This window comes from Indicator indicator, chromosome 1, assembly GCF_027791375.1.
Source record: "Indicator indicator isolate 239-I01 chromosome 1, UM_Iind_1.1, whole genome shotgun sequence".
In the NCBI taxonomy this organism is placed as follows: domain Eukaryota; kingdom Metazoa; phylum Chordata; class Aves; order Piciformes; family Indicatoridae; genus Indicator; species Indicator indicator.
This window is the reverse complement of record NC_072010.1, coordinates 4,095,946-4,119,236: the sequence shown is the minus strand read 5'-3', so window position 1 is coordinate 4,119,236 and position 23,291 is coordinate 4,095,946. Positions and strand designations below refer to the sequence as shown.

General features: G+C 43.5%; 1 protein-coding gene across 3 annotated transcripts in view; it reads left to right on the top strand.

The window, feature by feature from the left end:
• TENM4 (teneurin transmembrane protein 4) overlaps positions 1-23,291 on the top strand; it is a 400,376-nt gene that overhangs the window by 334,161 nt on the left and 42,924 nt on the right. For all 3 annotated transcript variants that reach the window (XM_054383335.1, XM_054383330.1, XM_054383323.1), the window contains 3 exons: positions 1,446-1,678; positions 13,341-13,495; positions 19,038-19,915. In XM_054383335.1, coding sequence (XP_054239310.1) covers positions 1,446-1,678; positions 13,341-13,495; positions 19,038-19,915 — 1,266 coding nt within the window. The remainder of the gene's footprint in view (positions 1-1,445; positions 1,679-13,340; positions 13,496-19,037; positions 19,916-23,291) is intronic.

Here is a 23,291-nt window from a genome sequence, read left to right as displayed (position 1 = left end):
ATGATGGATTCCCACAGGAAACTTCTTCCACTGGGGTTGAAGCCACTTGCTTAGTGTGAGTGACATGCAGGTAAATGAAATAATACCCTACCAGCCTGCTGTCAGTGGAAGGGAATACAGATGGAGACTCAACTGTCAGGCTGGAGCTGTCTTGAAGGTCAGAGCATTTTATTTAGCAAGAATCAGTGTCATTTGTGGAGATGAAATCTGTTCAGACTTTAATAGGATAAATCACAAGGGATACTCCAGAATAAATCAGAAAGGCTTCTTTTTTATTTTTTTTTTTACCAAAGTATTAAGTCATTTGCACAAAGAACCAACTGATGTTTTTTTAAAGCACTAAAGGTTAATCCAGTGGGGTTTATGTGTCTGAAGAAGGGTTAATTTTCCTAACATAAAGGTTGAAGGAGAAAGGATATTTCTTATTATGAGGGAAAGAGCCAACTGTGAGTGACACTCAGGTTTCTAACCAGCTTCTCTTGGAACAGTTCCACCAAGTGCAAAAATTGTGACCTATGGCCTATAGGTTTATTATAAATTCTTGGGACCTGATGAGTTTGGACAGCTTTAAGATGTTCTGGAGTAAAGTAGAGACTTTTTCATACTTATTCTAATTACTACTTAGCCTTTCTTAGAAGGAACGAGACCTGTTCAGGCAGCAGGTGCTACAAGTTTAATCTGTTGGTTTCTGGCTTAGAAGAGATGCAGCTCAGTACATACTAATAGCAAACCCTTAAAGAAGTTAATGTTTAGTATCTATATCAAACTATAGATGCAATCCTTGAAAGACAGTTTTTAGGGCAAAATTTGGCACTCCAAGGACCATTTTGTTTATGTCTTCATTGAGGTCCATCTGAATTCAGTGGTAGGACTGATAATCTTCATGAGGACTCTAGTGTCTCTACTGGAGTCAGCAAGAGTACCAGATAAGCCTTGATGAAGTAACCTTGAAGAGTACATATTCAAGTGCTTCATACTTGGGAGTTTGCTTTTGGGTTTTGGTATTGGGAGGGCAGGGTGGGGTTTTTTGGTGGGGTTTTTTTGTTGGTGTTTTGGGGTTTTTTGGTCTGGTGTTGGTTCTGTTTTTCCTTTGGTCCCTAGTGTACTCTTCTTTCCCTTCACTTTCTGGCACTGCACTAACACCAGTTTCAGGACTATGGCTATATTAAGTAAATTAAGGAAAATCAGGCACTGGGACTCAACCTGTAGTAGTTCCTAGCATGATTTTGGCTCTGCCTAGTGAGCCCTTTCCTTTAGTATCTGCTCTCCATGCTCAGGATCCTGCTGTAGCACTCCTTGTACTAATGTTGTTGAATACAGCACTGCTTCACTTTCCCAGTCTGTCTGCCCTGTGCATTTTTATTCTCTGAAGTGCTTGTGTTGCCTGCTGACTTAAGGGAACAAATCATCCAAGAAAATAATAACATCATACCCTTGTTTTTCAGCCACAGCCCAGCTCATAAGTATTACTTGACCACAGATCCAATCACCGGCTCCATCTACCTCTCTGACACCAACAGCAGACGTATCTATAAAATCAAGTCAACCACATCAGTGAAAGACATTGTGAAGAATTCCGAGGTCTTGGCTGGAACCGGGGATCAGTGCCTCCCGTTCGATGATACCCGCTGCGGAGATGGAGGCAAAGGCACTGATGCTACCCTGACCAATCCCAGGGGTGAGACTGCTTCTTCTCCACAAGCTGTTTTACAGGGGTCTTTTGGAAAGGGGCATATTTAGTCATGCTGGAGACTGCTCTCCTCTCCAATTCAGAAAACACCACTGAGTTTTGCAAGCATTCCAAGTGAAGCCACATATACATCATAAGGGCTTGTCCCTGGCAGCACATGGGTACATCTCACCCTCAGCTAGTCATAGCTCTTCTTGTCGAGGTTGCCGGAAGGAGTGCCAAGCCAGAGGGTTGTAGTGATGAGCACATGGGCAAAGGGCAATAGAAGAAATCCACCCATCATTTTATACCCACTTAAACTTTACTCCTCCTTACCAAATAGCAGTGTTTGGTCTTTCCTAATCTGGACTGGAGTCACTTATGTTCAGTTCACTGAGGCGTTTTTGGCAAGCTTTGTTGACTTGTAGTGATAAGGCGAGGGTTAATGGTTGATGGCTTCAAGCTGAAAGAGGGTAGATTTAAAATGGATGTTAGGAAGAAATTCTTTACAGTGAGGGTGCTGAGACACTGGAACAGGTTGCCCAGGGAGGTTATGGATGCCCCCTCCCTGGAGGTGTTCAAGACCAGGTTGGATGGGGTCTTGAACAACCTGGTCTAGTGGAAGGTGTTCCTGCCCATGGAGGGGGGGTGGAATTATATGAACTTTAGGGTCCTTTCCAACTCAAACCAGTCTATGATTAAAAAAAATAATAATAAAAGCTCTGTAAACATTACTATATATAAAAAATAGCAACAAAACCATCATACAGCTCAGAGATACTCAAAGTGAGGTTTATACGTTGGCACTCTGTTTCATGGCATCCAGCTTAAATCCTGTAGGATTCCTCATTTCAGTGTGGGAATGGTCTAATCCAGTATGACCTCGCCTGGTTCCTGAGCAGTTTACTGAAATATAATAAAGGCACAGTCAAATCAGTTCAAAACAGGTTTAGCCAAACATATGCAGTCCTGTGTGTAGCCAAGACTTCAGTCTGGCAGTCTCAAGGTAACAAGCTCTGCATATGGAGGATGTCACTCCTGCCAGCTGTCCACAGCTCCTCAGGAAAAAATAAAACAAAACAACAAAAAACAAAAAACCCAAACCACAGAGTGGATAGTGATGAGGTGGAAGTTACTGTTGGTTTGCACACCTTCTGCAGTGCTTCTGAAGAGGGCTAAGAATGACACACAGGCAGGAATACTTTTAGAAATGTGGCATTTTTGTCTGTAATGTGTCTTCTTGCCCAGTTGTGAGGAGTTATTTATAGCTTCTTGGCTTTGGCATCAGTGTGCTACAGGTTTCCTTTTTCCTTCCATCTGGGTAGCTCCCTCCTTGATCACCACAGCGATTTCCAAGCCTATCCCAACCTCTTTGTAAAGCAACTTCTCAGCAAAACCTGGGGATTCTTTAACAATTTATTTCAGGTAAGATGAAGACAGCTGAGCTGTTACTTCTCTTCTTGGCTAGACTAAGGAGGTTGACACAGAGACGACATTATTGTTACTGAATCCAGGAAACCCAAACTGATTTACTGTCAATTTGTGTCAGCTCTAGTTGTGATTTTTTAATCTTTTTTTGTTACTTGTTGGCTCATTGTTTTCTGGCAGAATGGAAAAAACTAAAACTTGAGAAACCTGTTCTTTGCCAAAAAGCACTGAAAGCCAAATTTCTACCTGTGTAATATTCAAAGGGCCCAAGGTGGTTTCCAAGCACTCCAGACTCCCAAGAGGTGATCATTATGTTGGGATGAAGTATTGCCTGCAGCACAAATAGAGAAAGGGAACCGCTATCTGCGGTCAGGTTGCAGTGTAGAAATTGGCTCACTGAATTGAGAAGGCTGAGAGAAAAGAAAATTAAGTGATTTGGGCAGAGAGATTCAGAGAGTCCAGCAGATGAGTCATAAGATCAGGGAATGCAGAAATCTGTAATCCAGTTTTCTACACCACTTTGATGTGCAAAAATACCCAACACCACAACTTTTGTTGGACCTCTGTTCTCCCTTGTACAAGATAAGAAAAATATTATTCATTTCCTTACATGGGTGGATGTTGCAAGGTTTAGATGAATTATGTCTCTGCTTTGCTGTGGGAAATAGAGCTCTGGAGTTCAAAGCTTTCAGTACTGAAATCCTTCTTGTTGGCAATTCGAGCTCTCAGGAGACCGTTCTTCCACCTCAATCACATAGCGGCAAAATGCATGCATTCATTCCTCACAGCTCTGAAATTTCACAAAATAGGAGTAAATTGAGGGTGAAAGAGGAAATGACATGAAGCAAAATGACAACAAGAAAATAATAATCCAGAAGGCCCACACTGCCAATGGAAAGTTTGTAAACAGTCTTCCCTCATCTGGTTCCAGCCTGAGTTTGGAAAGTCTGCCGAGACAATAGCTTTGGCAGGTGTGACTCACTTCCAATTCACCTCAATACCTGATTAACAGTCAAAACTCACACTGACAGTGTAATGTCAGCTTTCTTTATACCTTCACAGCAGTTCATCCTAGTAGAAAAATCCAGCAAATTCTCTTCCTTCATATGCTTGTTTTTCATAATAGTTCAAAGTAAAGGTGATTTATTGTACAAGTAACCAGTAGACCGTAAGTTACCCTCTGCTTCCTTGTGTTGGCAAGGGAACAAACACTCATAAGTGGATGGTCAGAGGAAATTAGAAAATGATTCTGTAGCTGTAGAGATATCAGCTGGCCAGAGAAGGTCTTGAAGAGTTCAGCTCTTCAAGAATCGCTGCTCTTCATTGAACTTGACTTTTTAAGGCTTTGACTGAAGATAATTGCTCCATGCAAAATAGGATTTGTGTATTTTAAGGGTATCTTTGCACTCTTTCATAAACTGTAAGGAAACGAGGTCTTGTCTCCACTTTCAGGTTTTAATTATCTGGTATTTGCAGCTTGATGGAAAATATCATAGAAAGAAATATCACAGAAACATTCAGGTTTGAAAAGACCTTCAAGATCACCAAGTCCAACCAATAACCCCACTCTACAAGGTTCACCCCTAAACCATATCCCCAAGCACAACATCCAAACAACCTTTAAACACATCCAGGGTTGGTGACTCAACCACCTCCCTGGGCAGCACATTCCAATTCCTGACCACTCTTTCCATGAAAAAAATGTTCCTAATATCTAGTCTAAACCTACCCAGTTGTAGCTTGAGGCCATTCCTTCTTGTTCTGTCACTAATAACCTGTGAGAAGAGACCAGCACCAGCCTCTCCACAACATCCTTTCAGGTGTTTGTAGACAGCAATGAGGTCTCCCCTCAGCCTCCTCTTTTCCAAACTAACCATCCCCAGCTCCTTCAGTTGCTCTTCATTAGATTTATTCTCCAGGTCCTTCCCCAGCTTCCTTGCCCTCCTCTGCACTGGCTCCAGTGCCTCCACATCTCTCTTGTACTGAGGCTCCCAAAACTGGACACAGTACTCGAGGTGTGGCCTCACCAGAGCTGAGTACAAGGGGACAGTCACCTCCCTACTCCTGCTGGACACAGCATTTCTAATACAAGCCAGGATGCCATTGGCTTTCTTGGCCACCTGGGCACACTGCTGGCTCATATTCAGTTGCTTGTCCATTAGAATCCCCAGATCCCTTTTTGGTAGACAGGATGCACTCCTAGCACATAAGAAATAGCAATTCACAAAGGCTGTCATGAGGTGTCAACATATATTTTTACAGCCACCTTTAGCATCCAGTCTTTTTTTGTCTCTCTTCTCAGTGGGAAGAGAGAAGAACCCTGAAAGTGGTTGATTCTATGCCAGTGCTTGTGTTCAAGGTGGGACAAACCACGTTTTAGAAGTGATGATTGCTTCCTGAGGGTGATAGGCTGAGGTCCCCACCCCAGTTAACACTGTTCATAATAATTCTCCACTTTCTGAGCAGCAGCCTTTTCCCCACAGTGTTGATCACTTCTTCCAGTTCCCACCTCACCTCCTGAGTTCAGAGTGCACAACTTCATAGAATCTTAGAAACACAGAATGGTTTAGGTTGGAAGGGACCTCCAGAGACATCTTTGTCTGCTTTGGCAAGGGGGGTTGGACTGGAAGATCTGTAGAGGTCCCTTCCAACCCCTAACATTCTATGATTCTATGATCTTTCATTAGATCAGGTTCCTCAAAGCCCCATCCAACCTGACCTTAAACAAGTCCAGTGATGGAGCATCCACAGTTTCTCTGGACAACCTGTTCCAGTGTCTCACCACCCTTGTCACAAAATAATTCTGCCATATATGCAACCTAAACTTACCCTCTTTCAGTTCAAATCTGTTATCCCTTGTCCTGTCAATATATTTCTCTGAAGTTCCTCATGGATAAGGGTTCTTGTGCTTCTCCATTGAAGGATCATCCCTTTAGATGATCAGCATAGGAAGGATAAGAGCCAGAAATGTCAAATTTCCCTGTCTTTGGTTTCTCTGATAAAAGTCAGCTGTGCCAATCCAGGACAGGTAGATCAACAGATGCAGTAGTGGTAGCAGTTGTTTGGTCAGGGTGTTTATCATAGCCATTAGGAACCAGTCTGATACTTCCAGTTCATTTGCCACAGAGCACAGCAAAGCATTCAGATGCTAATGAATTTCAATATATCCTTGCAAATTAAAGTGTTACCACTTTCTAATTATCATCTGCTAATAATGATCTTCTTCTACAAGCAATCTAAAGAAAAATTAAAACTCCAGCTTGTCAGAGCATTTGTTTTCATCTGACTAGTCACCAGTGGATCTCCTTGGGAAAATGTTGTGGCAGAGAAATTACCAAGGAGTTTGCAATTAGGAGAGATTGCAGTGACAAGGCTGACACAATAGGAAGAAGGTTTCAGAAAGGACGTGAGGGAGGATGGGGCATCTCATTCCATTTAGCACCACAAAACCAATGCAAAATTGAAGCAATTAATTTGGGGACAGATTGCTTCCTTTGCTGTGTCCTGCTAAACGTGTAAACAACATCTCAGTTGTTCACTATGTGTTCATGAGTTCCACAAAATTAGAAGCAGCAGCTCAATTCTTCACAACCTGGTAACGTTTTGACAGTCCAATGCTAATGTAAGGGCCCTGTAAGGGAAGAGCAGAGGCTGACCAAACACAATTTATTGCCTCTTACTGTGGCCAGAAAACCTCCCTTGATGCAACTTGAGACCACTAGGGAGTCACTAGGGAGAAAAAAACAACCCCCACATGGCTCCATCCTCCTTTCAGGGAGCTGCAGAGAGCCCTGCTGACACTCCAGATTCTGGTCATTGACATTTGAGGCACCGTCTAAAAAGGTTGCACCTCTGCTTAGATACCACCATGAATTTGCCCAGAAACCTCCCATAACACTTAGATTTTTTTCCTTCCAGATATCCTGTGCTAATAATTTTCATGATTTTTTTCAGCCACAGCATGAAAAATTGTGGTCTTCTTGAGGCCAATCATTGCTTTCTGTTCTTCTCTCTGTGCCTTTCCTAATCCAATCCTGTCTTCTATCTCCCTCCTGGACCACTGGTGAGCACAAAGTTGGTCTTTGCAGAAAACTTTTCACAGGAATTCTGAAATCTTTTTCCTCTGAGCTATTTTACTGCTTGTCATCACGTATGGGTAGTTAGGCTTACTCCTTCCCCTGTGAATTCCTCTGTACTTATTGACATTGATTTTTGTCTGCCATTTTATCACTCAGTCATTCAGCATCCATTCAGACAAGAAAGCTCCAAATTTGGATTCCTTTAGCACCTATTTTTTTAGTTAAAAGAGTTGTGTTTTTTCCCCTAAGTAGAGCTACATGTGCAATGCAATCACTTTTAGCAGTTCATCCTGGCCCAGTAGCTATTTGCAGCGAATGTTGTGCTGTCACCTCCCTACACTACAAGGTCCTGACATTTGAAGCAAATGTCATCTGATCACAACTTTCTATCAGCACAACTCACTGGTGTGATGCACATGGTGCTACAAGCCCTTGTTTCTTATGGGATCACCAACTATCCAAGAGGAGCCAACATGATTGCATAGCAAATGTGTCGCATAGCTCAGAGCTTAAAGATTGGAACTGCAACACTACCTGGGTAGTGGCAGCAGATGTTTTCTTTCAGTAACTGTGAGAGTGAACTTCGAGCTGTGTGCTGAAAATCTTTAATCTCCTTATGTTCCTATGGAAACATGAGAGAAGCCTTCTGCCAAAGCAAGCCAAGGCCTTTAGCTTTACATGCGTATCATGTGAGTTACCCATTTCTGTGCCCATTTGCAGCAGCCACCTCCTAGCACTGGAACCGTGCCATTATCAGAAAGGAAACACAGAAAGGTCCAATCTAACCTCTGCAATCTGCTGCAAAGAAACCATGAGATGCCTCTTTCCCTCTGTGCAGAAGTCATCCATCTAAAGATGTTTGTCTGTGGGAGAGCAGGGTTCCTCTCCGTAATTAGATTTGATTCCGAAACAATCAGCTCAAGTCAGGAAGGGATTGCAGCAGTTGCTGTGCGAGGAGCATGTGCAAATGGGAATTTAGGGTTTTGACTGACTGCAGAACATCCTAGGACTGAGATTGCTTAGCCCCCGTGCAAGAGGGATAAGCAGAGAAGTGCTCTGTGATAGGAACACATGCACATGCTGTTGCCCTGGAGCAGGACGATAAGTGGTAACTTTGCTATCCCCCTTCAGATTACTTGGGTGTGCAAGCTCTTTGTCTTAGCTGGAATGCAAAAGAAAGTTGTGCTCTATCAACTGATCAGAGCTGGCTCAAGAGCCAGAGGAGGTACAGGTTGTTATTACTGTAACTGGTTAATCAGACCAGCCATCAGACCTCAGCTCTGCACTCCCTGAGCAGCTGTCAGCACACACTGCTGATAAATCCAATCCAATCCATATGGAACTAGCTAAGAGAGGAAATTCTGCCTCATTTAAAATTGCATTATCCAGCCTGCCACCCTTCACTGGCTTTTGGCCTGTCACACAGACTAATGGACAGGTGCCCTGAAAAATACTTGTGAATTTAGGAATGGCTAAGAGCCTCTTGTGTTTGACAAAAGCCAATTAGGATCAACTAAACCTTCTACCAGGCCTCTTCCAAGAAAGCACATCTCCCATATCGCTTAAAGAGCTCAGTTGTGTTCCTGGTTGTCAAGCAAATACCAAGAAATATCCAAGAACTTGCTATTCGGTGGGCAGAATAATTAGAGCAGCAGTAACCTTCAACAGCAGATGCCAGTGACAGGTGACATGTGCCAATATCCTGGATCACTTGTTGGATGGGGCAACAACTGGCACACAATGCTGACAGATCTCATGGCAGGTAAAGATAGCTTCCTGAAAGCCATCAATGCCTGTGAGATATTAATGCTTATACCACCAGATCCCTCTGCAAGCTTTTGACAAAGTGCTAAGATACAACCAGCAAGTTTATACTGTATGGCAAGCCAAAATGGTCACCACTGCTGTGGCTTCTCTTTTAGACTGGATATTAGGAAAAATATCTTTACTGAAGAGTGGTCAGGCATTGGAACAGGCTGCCTAGGGAAGTGGTGGAGTCACCAGCCCTGGAGGTGTTAAAAAAAAAATGTAGGTGTAGCACTTCAGGACATGGTTTAGTGGGCATGGGGTGGTGTTGGGTGGTGGTTGGATTTGATGATAATAGAGGTCTTTTCCAACCTTAATGATTCTATGATTCTCCCATAGCATTCTGATGTGCAACAGGTCCCTGTCACTTGTCTTTGAGGTTTTTGTTTCGTGGGCCTGCAAAGATCAGTCCTATCTTGGCATGAATTAAACATAGGTATTGGAATGTAGAACTAGAAGCAATCTTTTGGGTCATTTAGTCCTGTCATCCATTATCTCAGCAATCCTGTCATATAATCCTCTCCAAAATTAATGAACTTCATCTTAAAAGCAGCAAGTAATTTTTTTCCTCACTGCCCTAGAGGCTATTCTGAAACCTCACTGCTCTGATGGTCAAATACCCAATCCAGGTCAAAACTATGTCCTTCAGACAAGGAGATGCTGTGAAGAACTAAGGAAAATGCTGGTTTCACCTCCCAGTGAAAATGCGCAGCTCCCATTCAGCTCAGTGATCTGAAACATCAGTTCCCTGACTCCTAACTGACTTTGAAGACACAAGTTGCAGCCCTCTCTGAGTCCTTTCCTTTACCTCAGATCAGTGGAAAAGTTACAGAATCACAGAATATATCTGACTGGAAGAGACCTCCAAGAACATCCAGTCCAACCCTTGACCCACCACTAAAGGGTCAACACCAAACCACGTCCCTAAGCGCCAAGGCCACACAGCCGCTTCAATACCCCCAGGGATGGTGACTCCACCACTGCCCTGGGCAGACCACTCCAATGTTTGAGAACCCTTTCAGTGAAGAAATATTTCCTAACATCCAGCCTGAACCTCCTCTGGTGCAGCTTGAAACCATTTCCTCTAGTCTGTCACTTGTCATCAAGGAGAACAGGCTGGTCCCCTTCTCGTTCCAACTTCCCTTCACATAGTTGTAAAGAACAATAAGGTCTCCCCTCAGCCTCCTCTTCCCTAGACTAAACAACCTCAGCTCCCTCACTTTGTTCTTTCCCTCAAATAATGACTTAGTCCTGAGGTTTTCCTGTCATTACATCCAGGCTAGGTTATCTTCTCTGGGTTGCTGTTTGACCAAATACAATATGTTTTGCCACCTATCATCCACCTCTGTGGCTTCCAGCCTGTGTAATAGTCACAGAGCTGGCTGAAGGCCATGATTTTAATTGCCAAAGCAATCTGGGGATTAGTCCCTCCTACATGAAAGTCTAAAATTTTTGATCTGTGAACTGCTGCATCTGTACTTCACAGCATAGCTCACAGTGGATAAAGATGGAGGGTAAATGTTTCAAACAAGGGGATCTGGCTGTAAAACAGCATTCTGGAGAAACACAAGATCCGATGGCTCCTCAGAAACATTCTCCAAGCTTTCCATCTGAACAGATTTTCCATCGTTTCTGTCACCACAATGACAGCCAAAAAAAAAAAAAAAACAACCAACCAACCATGATAGTGAGGATTCATTTCAACAACTTTTTCTGTCTACAATATAAATGTTTCCTTTGGGAGATTTGCTGTAGTCTCCATTTATAGGCAGTGAGAAGGAAAAGGTGTTTCTCAAGGGATTCACATAGTCTCTTCAGGATATCAGACTTGGGGTGTTATGAATGGCACCCTGGAAACAGGTATTTCTCTCCACTGATTGGAAAATCTCCAGACATTTGCTTGGATGCACAATGCAGATGTCTGCTTTTTGCTGGGAGATTGCTACCCTGCTAGTGAAAGAAACTGAACAGGGAGATCCTAACATTCTTATATTCCAAGCAGAATTTCACTTGCATGGAAAAGGGTGTTACTGGCTCCTACATTTTTTCACTCTTCCATTACATTCTTCTGGTATCTCTAAGACACTCAAATATTATGCTGAGTGGCATTCTGCCACCATAGGGTGGATGGGATGGATGACTCTATTAGGATCTGTGGAGTTATTTTTAATTTATACTAGCATAAAAGAGAGGTGAACAGGGCCCTTAGCTTCATACTCCTACCTTAGTCATGGACTTTCTCTGTGACCTTGTGAAAATTGCTTTATCTGTTATTTGCCCAATATGTAAAATTAGGGTGATCACACTCTCAGACTGTTATAAGGTCTAATTAATAAGTGTAAAGCACCATGAAATCCTCTGATGGAAGATGGAGAGTATAGCTGGCTTGGGATAAAAAAGGATTAAGGGAGGTTTTGCTAACGTAACAAATACTTGAGAAATTATGTTTAGGGGCAAGTGAAATGGCACATAGCTGCAGGTGAGGAAATGAGAAGCAGCAGTCTGCAGCTCCTGTTGGCAGACTTCAGATCCACTGCTAGGAGTGTGTCTACAAAGGAGGGTTGGACAACAGAATTAATCACTTAACAGAGTACAGAAACGGATGAAATACATTAGATTGATAGGATTGTCCTAGTGAAAAAACCTTCCACATTTATCCATCTGAAATTTGGTTGACCTGATGGATCTTTCACAGCCGCCTTCATTGCCATTTCTGAAAGATTCACCAGTGTAACCATGTGCATGGTTGAATATTCGTACCAGGAGGAGCAACACCACGTTTCTGAACATGCAGACATTTAATTAGAGGACCACAGGGTCATTTAAACTGGAAAACACCTTCGAGATTATCAAGCACAACTGTCAACCCAATACCAACATGCCCCCTAAACCATTGTCATGTCTACATGTTTTTTGAACACCTTCAGAGATGGTGACTCCACCACTTCCCTGGGCAGCCTCATCAGTGTTTGATCACTCTTTCAGTAAAGAATTTTTTCATAATATCCAATCTAAACCTGCCCAGATACCACTTGAGGCCATTTCCTCTTGTCCTTGTTAGGAAACCTTTCCCTTTCAGCAGTTCACCAAATGCCATGCCCTTCTCCAACAGTGATCAGAGATTTCTAAATTGTACCCTGTGTGTGGTGGCTTCACCCTGGCTGGACACCCAAGTGCCTACCAAAGCCAATCAGCTGGGCAAGGGAGAGAAAAATATAATGAAAAGTTCATATGTTAAGATAAGGACAGAGAGAGATCACTCAGCAATTACTGCCATGGACAAAACAGACCTGCAGAAAAAAAAACAATTAATTACCAATCAGAATAGGATAATGATAAATAAAAATGAATTCTTAAAATCACCTTCCCCTCACTCCTCCCTTCTTCTCAGACTTAATTTCTCCAGTTCCTGTCTCCTCCCTTCCAGCAATGCAAGGGGACAGGGAATGGGGATTGTAGTCAGTTCATATGTCATCTCTGCTGCTCCCTGCTCAGGGGCAGGACACCTCACACTCCATTGCTCCAGCATGGGGTCCCTCCCATGTGAGAGTCTCCCATGGGCTACAGTTCTTCACAGTCTGCTCTGAAACAGGTCCTTTCCATGGGGTGTAGTCCTTCAGAAGCAGATTGTTCCTGCATGGATCCCGTAAGAGGTCACAAGTCCTATCAGCAAACCTGCTCCAGCGTGAGCTTCCCACAAAATCAGAGCCCCCTTCAGACATCCACCTGGGCTGCAGGTGGATATCTGCTCCACTGTTAACCTTCATTGGCTGCAGGGGGACAGCCTGCCTCACTGTTGTCTTCACCTCAAGCTGCAGAAGAATCTCAGCTCCAGCACCTGAAGCATCTCCTCCTCTTCCTTATTCACTGACCTTGGCACCTGCAGATTTTTTGTCTCTCATATTTTCACTACTCTCTCTGTCTGTAGTTGGTCTTGTAAGGTAACTTTAAAATATGTTCTTATCACAGAGGTGGTACAACCATTGCTGATGGGCTTGGCCTTGACCAGCAGCAGGTCCATCTTGGAGCCAGATGAAATTGGCTCTGTCAGATACAGGGGAAGCTTCTAACAGCTCCTCACAGAAGCCACCCATGCTACCCTCCTACCAAAACCTTGCTGTGCAAACCTCCTACAATGAGCCAGGTGGAAGTGCCTTGCATGGAATGGTGCCATTTCAAAGCTCCTGATAACCAGGACTCCCACACGTCCATCTCTCACCTCATCCCTTTTGAATGCCATAAAATATGTTGCTCTGAACCAAAACCAGTGGTCCTACTCTTTCATCACCATCTTCTACTCATCTCATAGTTGAGAGTTTGCCATTACTTTGTGACTATCTTGCTTTTTTGCTCCTCAGGCATCACTGTGGACAAGTTTGGGCTGATTTACTTTGTGGATGGCACAATGATCAGGAGGATTGATCAGAATGGGATCATCTCAACAGTGCTGGGCTCCAACGACTTGACATCTGCTCGGCCTCTCAGCTGTGACTCTGTCATGGACATTTCTCAGGTAAGATGATGTTTTGGTTTGTTTTCTACAGAATACAAGCCTATGCCTTCACCCTGTCTGCATGCCGATGTGTCTCCTCAATTTTGACAAAGGTAGGAGTTTAGGCTGGAGGTGAGGAGAAAGTTCTTCACGGAGAGAGCTGTTAGACTTTGGAATGTGCTGCCCAGGGAGGTGGTGGAGTCACCATCCCTGGAGGTGTTCAAGAGGGGATTGGACCTGGCACTTGGTGACATGGTTTAGTAGTCATGAGGTGTTGGGTGACAGGTTGGACTTTGATTATCCTTGAGGTCTTTTCCAACCTTGTTGATTCTGTGATTCTGAGATCATTGGTGGTATGAAACTCTCTGGGTCAAAAAGAAAGATCCTATAAAGACTGAAGGAAAGACCTAACTGGATTAACTCAGAGATCTCTGGGAAGAGACATCTTAAAGATGTCTCAGCCACAGAAGAAACTTCTTTCAGAGCTCCCAATCAGCGAGGGGACACTGAAGCCAGGTTTCATTAGCCTTATTTCTCAAGACACCAGTTGCTTTAAACTATGAGGAGAGGCTGAGGGAGCCTGGGATTGTTTAGCCTGGAGAAGAGGAGGCTCAGGGGAGACCTTACTGCTCCCTACAACTACCTGTAAGTAGGTTGTATCCAGGTGGGGGCCGTTCACTTCTCCCAGGCAACCAGTGACAGAACAAGGGGACACAATCTCAAGCTGCACCAGGAGAAGTTTAGGCTGGATGTTTAGGAAGAAATTCTTCACAGAAAGAGTAATTTGCCATTGGAATAGGCTGCCTGGGAAGGTGGTGGAGTCACCACCCCTGCAAGTGTTTAAAAAAACACTGGATGAGGCAGGTAGTGCCATGGTTTAGTTGATTAGATGGTGTTGGGTGATAGGTTGGTCTCAGAGGTCCTTTCCAACCTGGCTAATTCTGTGATTCTGTAAAAAGACCAGGCAGCCATATTCATTTCAGTGGTGCTGTATGCCATGTTCTAACAACTTAGCTAAACATGTTTTTTTTTTCCTTTGCTTCCCCCCATCCTAATTTGGCCCAGCACAATTTTAAACCTGAATCAAATTAACATCTAGGAAATACTGATTGGATGCTGTGGTGCCAAAATTAGCAACAGCAGGAAAACAAGAATCTTGAATTGCATCAGATTGCAAATTGGTTGCAGCTACCATCATGCTGGGCTTTTAAGTCCTGCTGCTTAAAGGTGGAGAGAAAAAAAAAAAAAAAAGAGAGAGAGAGAGAAAAAGAAATCTCAGTTTGATGATTGCTTTCCTTCTGCATGGTGCTACAACCCAGTAGCTGATTTTATGGGGCACTGGCCAACCTGTCAAATTGTGCCAGTTTGGAGGCAGTGTCCTTTGAAAGCTTTGTGCCACTTGTTGTTTGCCTTGTTATAGGAATGTTGCCCTCTCCTATGAAAATATAGATCATAGCTGGAGGGCTAAGCACTGTTATTCAGCCACAATAGATGTCAACAGGGTTTCCTTTTTGTAACTACCTAGATAATTTCTGTGCTTCCATATGGAATCTGTTCTTCTTGGTTTTCCTTCTAATTTGAAAAGATTGTTCTTGCTTCTTTACAACTGGCTCCCACTGTCCTCAATTCATGAACAAGCTTTAATTATGAGTTTAAAAGCTCTCAGACATTCTACAGAGGAAAATTTGGCTGGGTAAAGGCCACCTTGAGTATATTTTTTTTCCTCTCCCTCTGAATTTCAGAGGCAGTTTCCACAAGACCATTGTGGATTGAGGCTTTAAAAATAATTTTCTAGCATGTTGTGTAGCTTATATGTATACCAATGTCATATTTACCATTTCTGAGTTGAGCTAAAACAGATCAGCTGAAGACTCCTTTTTTCTCTTCATAAAATGACAGGGGGCATTTTTATGTACTGTGATGGACAGATTAACAGGTGCTATTCTGGACAGACACACCAAAATCAAGTTTAATTAAAACAAAACAGCAACAGCTCAAACCAGGCCAAAAAAATTCCTCAGCTTGGGTAGTGGCTTTTCATCATTTACAGTGACTAGAAGGATCTTTTCTGTCAGGTCCCTGAGGCTCCCTGGAACATGAGGACATGAAATATTTAGCTGCCAATGTTGACAAGGAATGGTTTTTAAGAAATTGAAAATTCCCTTGTCAGTTCAGAATAAACTCTGCTCTTGATGCTAACTCAAGTCTGCAGAGCTTAAAGACCACTGGAAGGCATGGAGGCATGCATTATTAAAGAGAAAACCACAGGCTATAATGTTTTACCACAGGAAGGGTTAAAATAGGCCAGGAGCTGAGAAAAGGAAGGAGATTTTGCAGAGAGACAGAGCAGACAAAGCTCAGCTCACTGCTTAGCCATGAAAATGAGCTTCACGGGTCCAGCCATTAGAAGGCACAATCAACTAAATACCTTGCATCTGATGCTGTTTAAAAAGAAAAACTTGGAAAAGTATTTAAACATGCATAGAAGCATCAAAAGCAAAGCATTAATGTCAGAAATGGTCAACTACAGGCTTTATAAATCAGAATCGATGTGCCTCTAGATCTTACCTGGTCTCTTCTTGCTCTTAACTGAAATCACAATAAGAGATGTTTTGCTGGACATGATCCTGCTGGCATCTCCTCTTCCTCCTTCCAATAATTTTGCCACCTTATGAATGCAAAATACCCCTCCCAAACTTAGTCACCTCAGACAAACAAGAAGCAGCAGCTGCTGAGATGGATGATGAGAAAGGAAGGCTTGTAGCAGGGGAGAAACAGGGGAGATCATGGAACTGCACAGCATTGAGCATGATCAAATCCCAGAGCTCTCCCTTACAGCACATCATGCTGTTGGGTACAGAGCAAAAAAAACCTCACAGGTGCAGGAAGAATGGCACAAAGTGGCCAGCTTCTCCTTAACCACTAGATACCAAGTCTGTCTGCTCTAACTTGAAGCTGACTGGCTGACTGAAAGGGACTAGACCACCAGAACAGCTTTTTTTTTCTTGGCTAGAAGTGACCAAGAGCTTTCTTCTCAGTTGTTTCCCATCACCATTCACACTTCTACTATGGGCAAGACCATAGAATCAGAATGGTCTGGATTGGAAGAAAACATAAAGGTCATTTAGTTACAATCTCCCTGCAGTGATCAAGGACATCTTCCACTAGATCAGGTTGCTCAGAGCCCTAACCAACCTTCAACACTTCAGGGAGAAGGCATCTCTGACTTCTCTGGGCATCCTGTTTCACTGCCTCATCATGCTCACTGTAAAGAATCTAAATCTGCCCTTTTTCAGTTTAAAACTGTTACCTCTCATCCTCTAACTACACCCCCTCATGAAAAGTCCCTCCCCAGCTTTCCTGTAGACCCCACTTAAGTACTTAAATGCCACAATAACATCTCCTCACAGACTTCTGTTCTCTAGGCTGAACATCCTTTCTTCATAGCAGAGGGATTCTAGCTCCCCAGTCATCTTTGTGACTTTCCTCTGGACCATGGCTTTCCTGTGCTGATGGTTCCAGATCTGAACACAGTTCTCCAGATGTGGTATCACAAGAGCAGAATGGAGGGGCAGAATCACCTCCCTTGATCTACTGTCCACCCTTCTCTTGATGAAGCCCAGGACATGATTGGCTTTTGGGCTGTGAGCATAGAATCATAGAATGGTCTGGGTTGGAAGGAACCTCCAAAGGTCGTCTAATCCAAACTCCTCTGCAGTAAGCAGGAGCATCCTCAACTAGATCAGGTTGCCCAGAGCCCTCTCGAGCCTCGCTTTGAATATCTGCAGGGATGGGGCTCCCTGGGCAACCTTTTGCAGTGTTCCTCTACCCTCATGGTAAAGAACTTGTTCCTAACATTCAATCTAAATCTGCTCTTCTCTAGTTTGAAGCCATCACCCTTCATCCTATCACTACAGGCTGCTCATATTCTGTTTTTCATCCACCAACATCCCTGAATTCTGCTCTCCATCTATTCATTCCCAACATGTATTTATGCTTTGGATTTCCCTAAGCAAACCATTAGGAAAACATTCAAGCATTATTTAGTTCCCATCAACACCCTTACTTTCCTTTTTCTATATAAATCTGAAGTGAAAAAAAAAAAAAAACAAAAATAAAATTGCACACTTTAGATTTTTTTTTTATTAAAAAATGAAATTACTCTGAATTCTGTTGGTAAGCATTTTGTAGGTTTGGCAACTACATGGATAGACTCACTTGAAAAGACAGAATGTTATAGAAGTAGAGCTAGAAATAGAGACCTCACTCATTGTGGTATTACCAACCACTTTTTCAGTTTGTTTGTGTATATAGATTATTGGTGTAGAACTGTGGAGACTTGAACCAATCTTTCCATTATGCTAGAAAAAAATCCCACAAACCTCTGAAAACCACTGTGAAGACACAAGTCTTTTATTCAGTGTGCTGAAAATGCCTGAATTCCTTGGGAATTGCTGTTTTGCATTTTTGCAGCATCAAGCAGAAAATGGGTGGTTATAACTTAGACATACACACATGCTGACACAGCTGCCAGTTTTGTCTCTGTCTCTCCTTGTCATTTGCCCAGAGGAGCTCAGCCACTTGTCTGGAAAATCCTTCAGCAAAAGGATCATTGTTTCGTTTGACTGATTTCATAGCACTTCACACAACAAAATTCCTTGTCCTGGGTCTCTGCTCTCAGATCCAGGCTCCATCAATTCAAAAAACATAGGAACGTTTGGCAAAGGGAAATCCTCCTTGAAACTTTGGATATTCTTGTTTAGCCCTGCATTCCCTGGGCACTGACACCCCTTCCCACAGCCCATGACACCTCACATCGAGATGGAGAAGCAGGAAGAGATGGTGCAGAGCAAGAGGATAATTAGGGGACTTGAGCATCTCCCCTATGAAGAGAGATTGAGAGCCCTGGGGCTGTTTAGTCTGGAAAGACTGAAAGGGGATCTGATCAATGTCTGTCAATATCTGAGGGGTGGGTGTCAAGTGGATGGAGCCAATCTCTTTTTGGTGGTGCACAGTAATAAGACAAGGAACAATGGATACAATCTCGAGCACAGAAGATTTCACCCCAACATGAGGAGAAACTTCTTTACAGTGAGGGTGACGGAGCACTGGAACAGGCTGCCTGGGGAGGAGCGGGGTGTGGAGTCTCCTTCTCTGTAGACTTTCAAAACCTACCTGGATGCATTCCTGTGTAGACTACCCTAGATAATTCTGCCCTTGGCAGGGAGGTTGGATTCAATCATCTGTGGAGGTTCCTTCCAACCTCTGTGATTCTGTGAAGAGCTAAGGAAGGTCTACCTGTCTATCAGCCTGCTTCCACCACTGCTGCAATGCAGACTGTGGATGTCCACATGTCTGCTTCATGTGAACAGCAGCTAAGCATCCTCACACCAAAGCTGTGTCCTCTATGGCTACTGTATCAATCAGTAATAATTAGGTGTGCTTTATTTACCCTTTGTCCCTTTAATATGTGTTGAAACTTCCTCATTGTGATGATTTCTGGCAGTCATGCAGTGCAAAAGGCCTTGCTGTAATAATTTCCTTGTATTGTCTTGTCATTAAGGTTCGTCTGGAGTGGCCCACGGACCTGGCGGTCAATCCGATGGACAACTCACTCTACGTCCTCGACAACAACGTTGTGTTACAGATATCTGAGAACCACCAAGTGCGCATCGTGGCAGGGAGACCCATGCATTGCCAGGTGCCAGGCATGGATCACTTTCTCCTTAGCAAGGTGGCAATCCATGCCACGCTAGAGTCTGCTACCGCCCTGGCCGTCTCGCATAACGGGGTCCTCTATATAGCTGAGACCGACGAGAAGAAGATCAACCGCATCAGGCAGGTCACCACCAACGGAGAGATTTCTCTCGTTGCTGGGGCACCAAGCAGCTGTGACTGCAAGAATGATGCTAACTGCGACTGCTTCTCGGGGGACGATGGCTATGCCAAGGACGCCAAGCTCAATGCGCCGTCCTCCCTGGCGGTGTGTGCCGACGGGGAGCTGTACGTCGCTGACCTTGGGAACATCCGCATCCGCTTCATTCGGAAAAACAAACCCTTCCTCAACACACAAAACCTCTACGAGTTATCCTCACCCATAGACCAGGAGCTCTACTTGTTTGACACCAGTGGCAAGCACCTCTATACTCAGAGCCTTACCACTGGAGATTATCTTTACAATTTTACTTACTCTGGAGATGGAGATATAACCCTGATCACTGACAACAATGGCAACTTAGTCAATATCCGAAGAGATTCCACAGGGATGCCCCTGTGGCTGGTGGTGCCCGATGGCCAAGTCTACTGGGTGACAATTGGTACCAACAGCGCACTCAAGAGCGTAACAACGCAGGGACATGAAGTGGCCATGATGACCTACCATGGCAACTCTGGTCTCCTTGCCACCAAAAGCAATGAAAATGGTTGGACGACATTTTATGAGTAAGTATATTATGAATGTTGTGCTGCTGACTTCATTCTGTTTACTCTGAAGCTGATGGAATTTAATTCCCTGGACAGAATTTTTGTCTAAACCAGAGAATAGCTGATCTCACACAAACACCTCATGCTAGAAGTGTGTTAGAGTTTGAATAAACTCCTGCCACCAAGTCAAGAGTCAGACAGGGTTTCTGCTCAGTTTTTCTAAGTCATCTAAGTAATTTGGACACCTGGCTCTCTTTAACTGTAGTCATCACTGGGGATTTAGGTTGCTGTCAGAGAATTTTGCTTGGCTTTGAAAACCTTAGAAGTGTGAAAGTTCCATCAGATCCTCTTTTTCGTGGCTTTTCACCTCCATCCCCTGCCGCAGTGTCTTTGCCTAGCTTGTTTGAAATGGCTGATGTAGAATGACAACCAGCAATGACTAATGACAGCTTGCTCAGAAAATGAGGCTGTAATTAACAGACTGCTCAGTTTCTATTGTTGTAACTGGCCTCACTAAGCTTTAAAAATAGTCTCAGAACAGTTCAAGACCATCCCTGCCCCAAAGAGCTTTTTCAGCAGAGACAGGATGCCTTGAAAAACCCAGAAGTAGCTGAGACTTGGTTTGACTTTCTTGTATTAGTATTAGCAATTCCCTGCTTACAAATGCCATGAAGACAACACTTTTCTAATATCAAATAGGAAAAAGATAGGTGACTGAATGAAGGGCATCTAGGATGGTCTGCAAAGCCATCCTGTTATTGGGAACCTTTTCCCCTCCCTCTTCAGCAGGGTCATTTGGATTTTCAAGTCTAGCCTCTAAAAAATGCTCCTTTTGGTGCCTAATTGCCCACATGGTTTGAATGGTTACATGGAATTGTTCAGCTACCATAATAATAGACCCATTGTCAGAGCCTCATTTGACTAGAAGAGACAGTCTCCAAGATTCCAAATTATAAAACTGTAAAAGCCAAAAGAGACTCAGGGAAGGAAAGCTGGCTGAACCCACATGGCTGTGTGCTAGGCGTGCAGTTGCTTTGGTTCTTCCTTTAAAATGTTCCAGGCCTGGTTTCAGATTTCTCTGCTTAATGCTCACCATTACTGCCCCTGCTTCAAAAGGAACTGCTGGAAACGCTGTGATGAATCTTATGAAAGGTTATTTGCGTTCCATCAATGTTCTGCTTGCAATTACTACAGCAATATTCCTCCCTGAATCAAAGTTAATACCCTTCCATCTCTTACATTGAATTTGCTTGAGGGAGGCTTTAGGAAGGCAAGACAGGGTGTTTTTCTCTACAGGAATGGAAGCCTGCTGCATTGTCAGGACCATTGTGCTAAATCAAGGAGGTGTTTTCTTTTTGCAAAGAACACAAATAGTTCCTGTGCTTGAAAACAGATGTAGCCACAGACAGTGAAGCAAACGAAAGATTACATTCTAATCATGGTCAGATTTGTACATCAAACATAATCTTTTATTTAAAAGCGTGACTGCAAATATAAAATGAGATAAAATGAGGCAGAAGCTGACATACAGCTTGCTCCCTGGATGTATTTATAACAATGATCCATTATTTCTTGCTATTCAACAAAACAGAGGGTTTGTGAAAGTCATCCTTCTGGTCCTTTTATGCACTTCAGAAGAGTCATAAGAAAGCATTTTAGAGGTAAATGGAAGATGCTATTCCCCAGTGGTTAGACTGTGGAAATCTTGACTGGAGCAACTCAGCACTACATGATAGCACAGCATCACTGGAAATAGAATTGGGAATGTGCCTTCAGAGATATCTCATCCAAACCTGCAATCACTTATCGCTATTTAACTGTTCCTGGCAGATCCTGGTGCAGCTTTATAGAACTACAGGGTAAAAGGCTATATCTAAATTAGTTAACTCAGCATCCCTTAATAGGCAATGGAGAGAACAGGCACTTTTGAGGTGAGTTTCTAATGGGTTATGTCAGGTGTCTGCTTTGGGATGAGATGAAAAGAGTTGTGTTCTGAAAGTTTCTCTCTGTAAAGGTAGTCCAGAAGGATATGCTCAGATACAGATGTTTACAGTGCAGATGTCTACAATCTGGTCAAATGCATACTATCAAAATCCAAAGAAGGGTAACAAAGCTTCTGAAGGCTCTAGAGCACAAGTTATACTGAAGACCAGCTGAGGAACTGGAATTGTTTAGCCTGGAGAAAGAAGGCTGAGGGGAGACCTTCTTGCTCCCTACAACTACCAGAAAGGAGGTTGTAGTGAGGTGGGGGTCAGTCTTTTTTCCCGAGCAACAAGAGAGAGGACAAGAGAAAAAGGACTCATGTTGCACCAGGGGAAGTTTAGTTTGGGCTTTTGGAAAGATTTTTTTCACCTTAGAGGTTGTCAAGCTCTGGAACAGGCTGCCCAGGGAAGTGCTAGAGTCATTACCCCTGGAAGAATTTAAAAGTAGATGTGGTGCTGAGGGATATGGTTTAGTGGTGATTTTGGCAGTGCTGGTTTAACAGTTGGACTTAAAATCTCTTCCTAAAGAATTTTAAAGTTGTCTAGATTATCCATAAATATTACTATTGATAATGCATTTACCTACCTTGTTGTTAGAAAGCTTTTCTATATCCTCAGTCTAAATATTCCTTATTTAAATGTTACCTGCTTTAGCATGGGATTTGGACTAGATGATCTTCAGAGGTCCCTTCCAACCCCTACCACTCTGTGATTCTGTGAATCAGAGACTGTCACTCTTAATCCTACCCTACCCTACCCTACCCTATCCTACAGGCTGCCCAGGCAGGTGGTGGTGTCACCATCCCTGGAGGTATTTAAAAGATGCATGGATGTGCTGCTTAGGGACTTGGTTTAATGGTAGTACCTTAGGAATAGTGGTGGGATTGTGAGCTCAGGGCAAGCAGTTGAACTTGATGATCTCACAGGTCTCTTCCAACTTCCACAGCTCTATGATTCTGTGATTCTATATGTCCAGGGCATACCAGGGAATCCAGGTCCTCACAGGGTTTGGGCTGGGCTGGCATGGCTGGCCTTCATTTCTGTAGGGGAAGGAGACAGGTGCTGTCTTCAGACAGTGACAGACTTGCTTACAGCTCTTCCTTTCACACACATCCTGCACCAAAACCTGCTCTAACAATCCTGCTTTATTGGGTTTAGAGCTGAGTACGGTTCAGTATATAACGGTGTGCAGTTTCCCTTTCCCCTGAGAGTGAAACTTAGCTCCCTGCAGTAATTAGCCTGTCCCCAAAGGCCTATCTAGGACTTCTTTGAGGATTTTAGCATTATGTAGACTTTCTCTGCCTCTGCAGAGAGCTTGACATTCGCTGTCAATTAATGCAGCACAGCTCAGCTTGTCCAGTAACTGGATTAAACAGTTGCCTTCCCATTGAACCTGTGACAGCCATAATCAG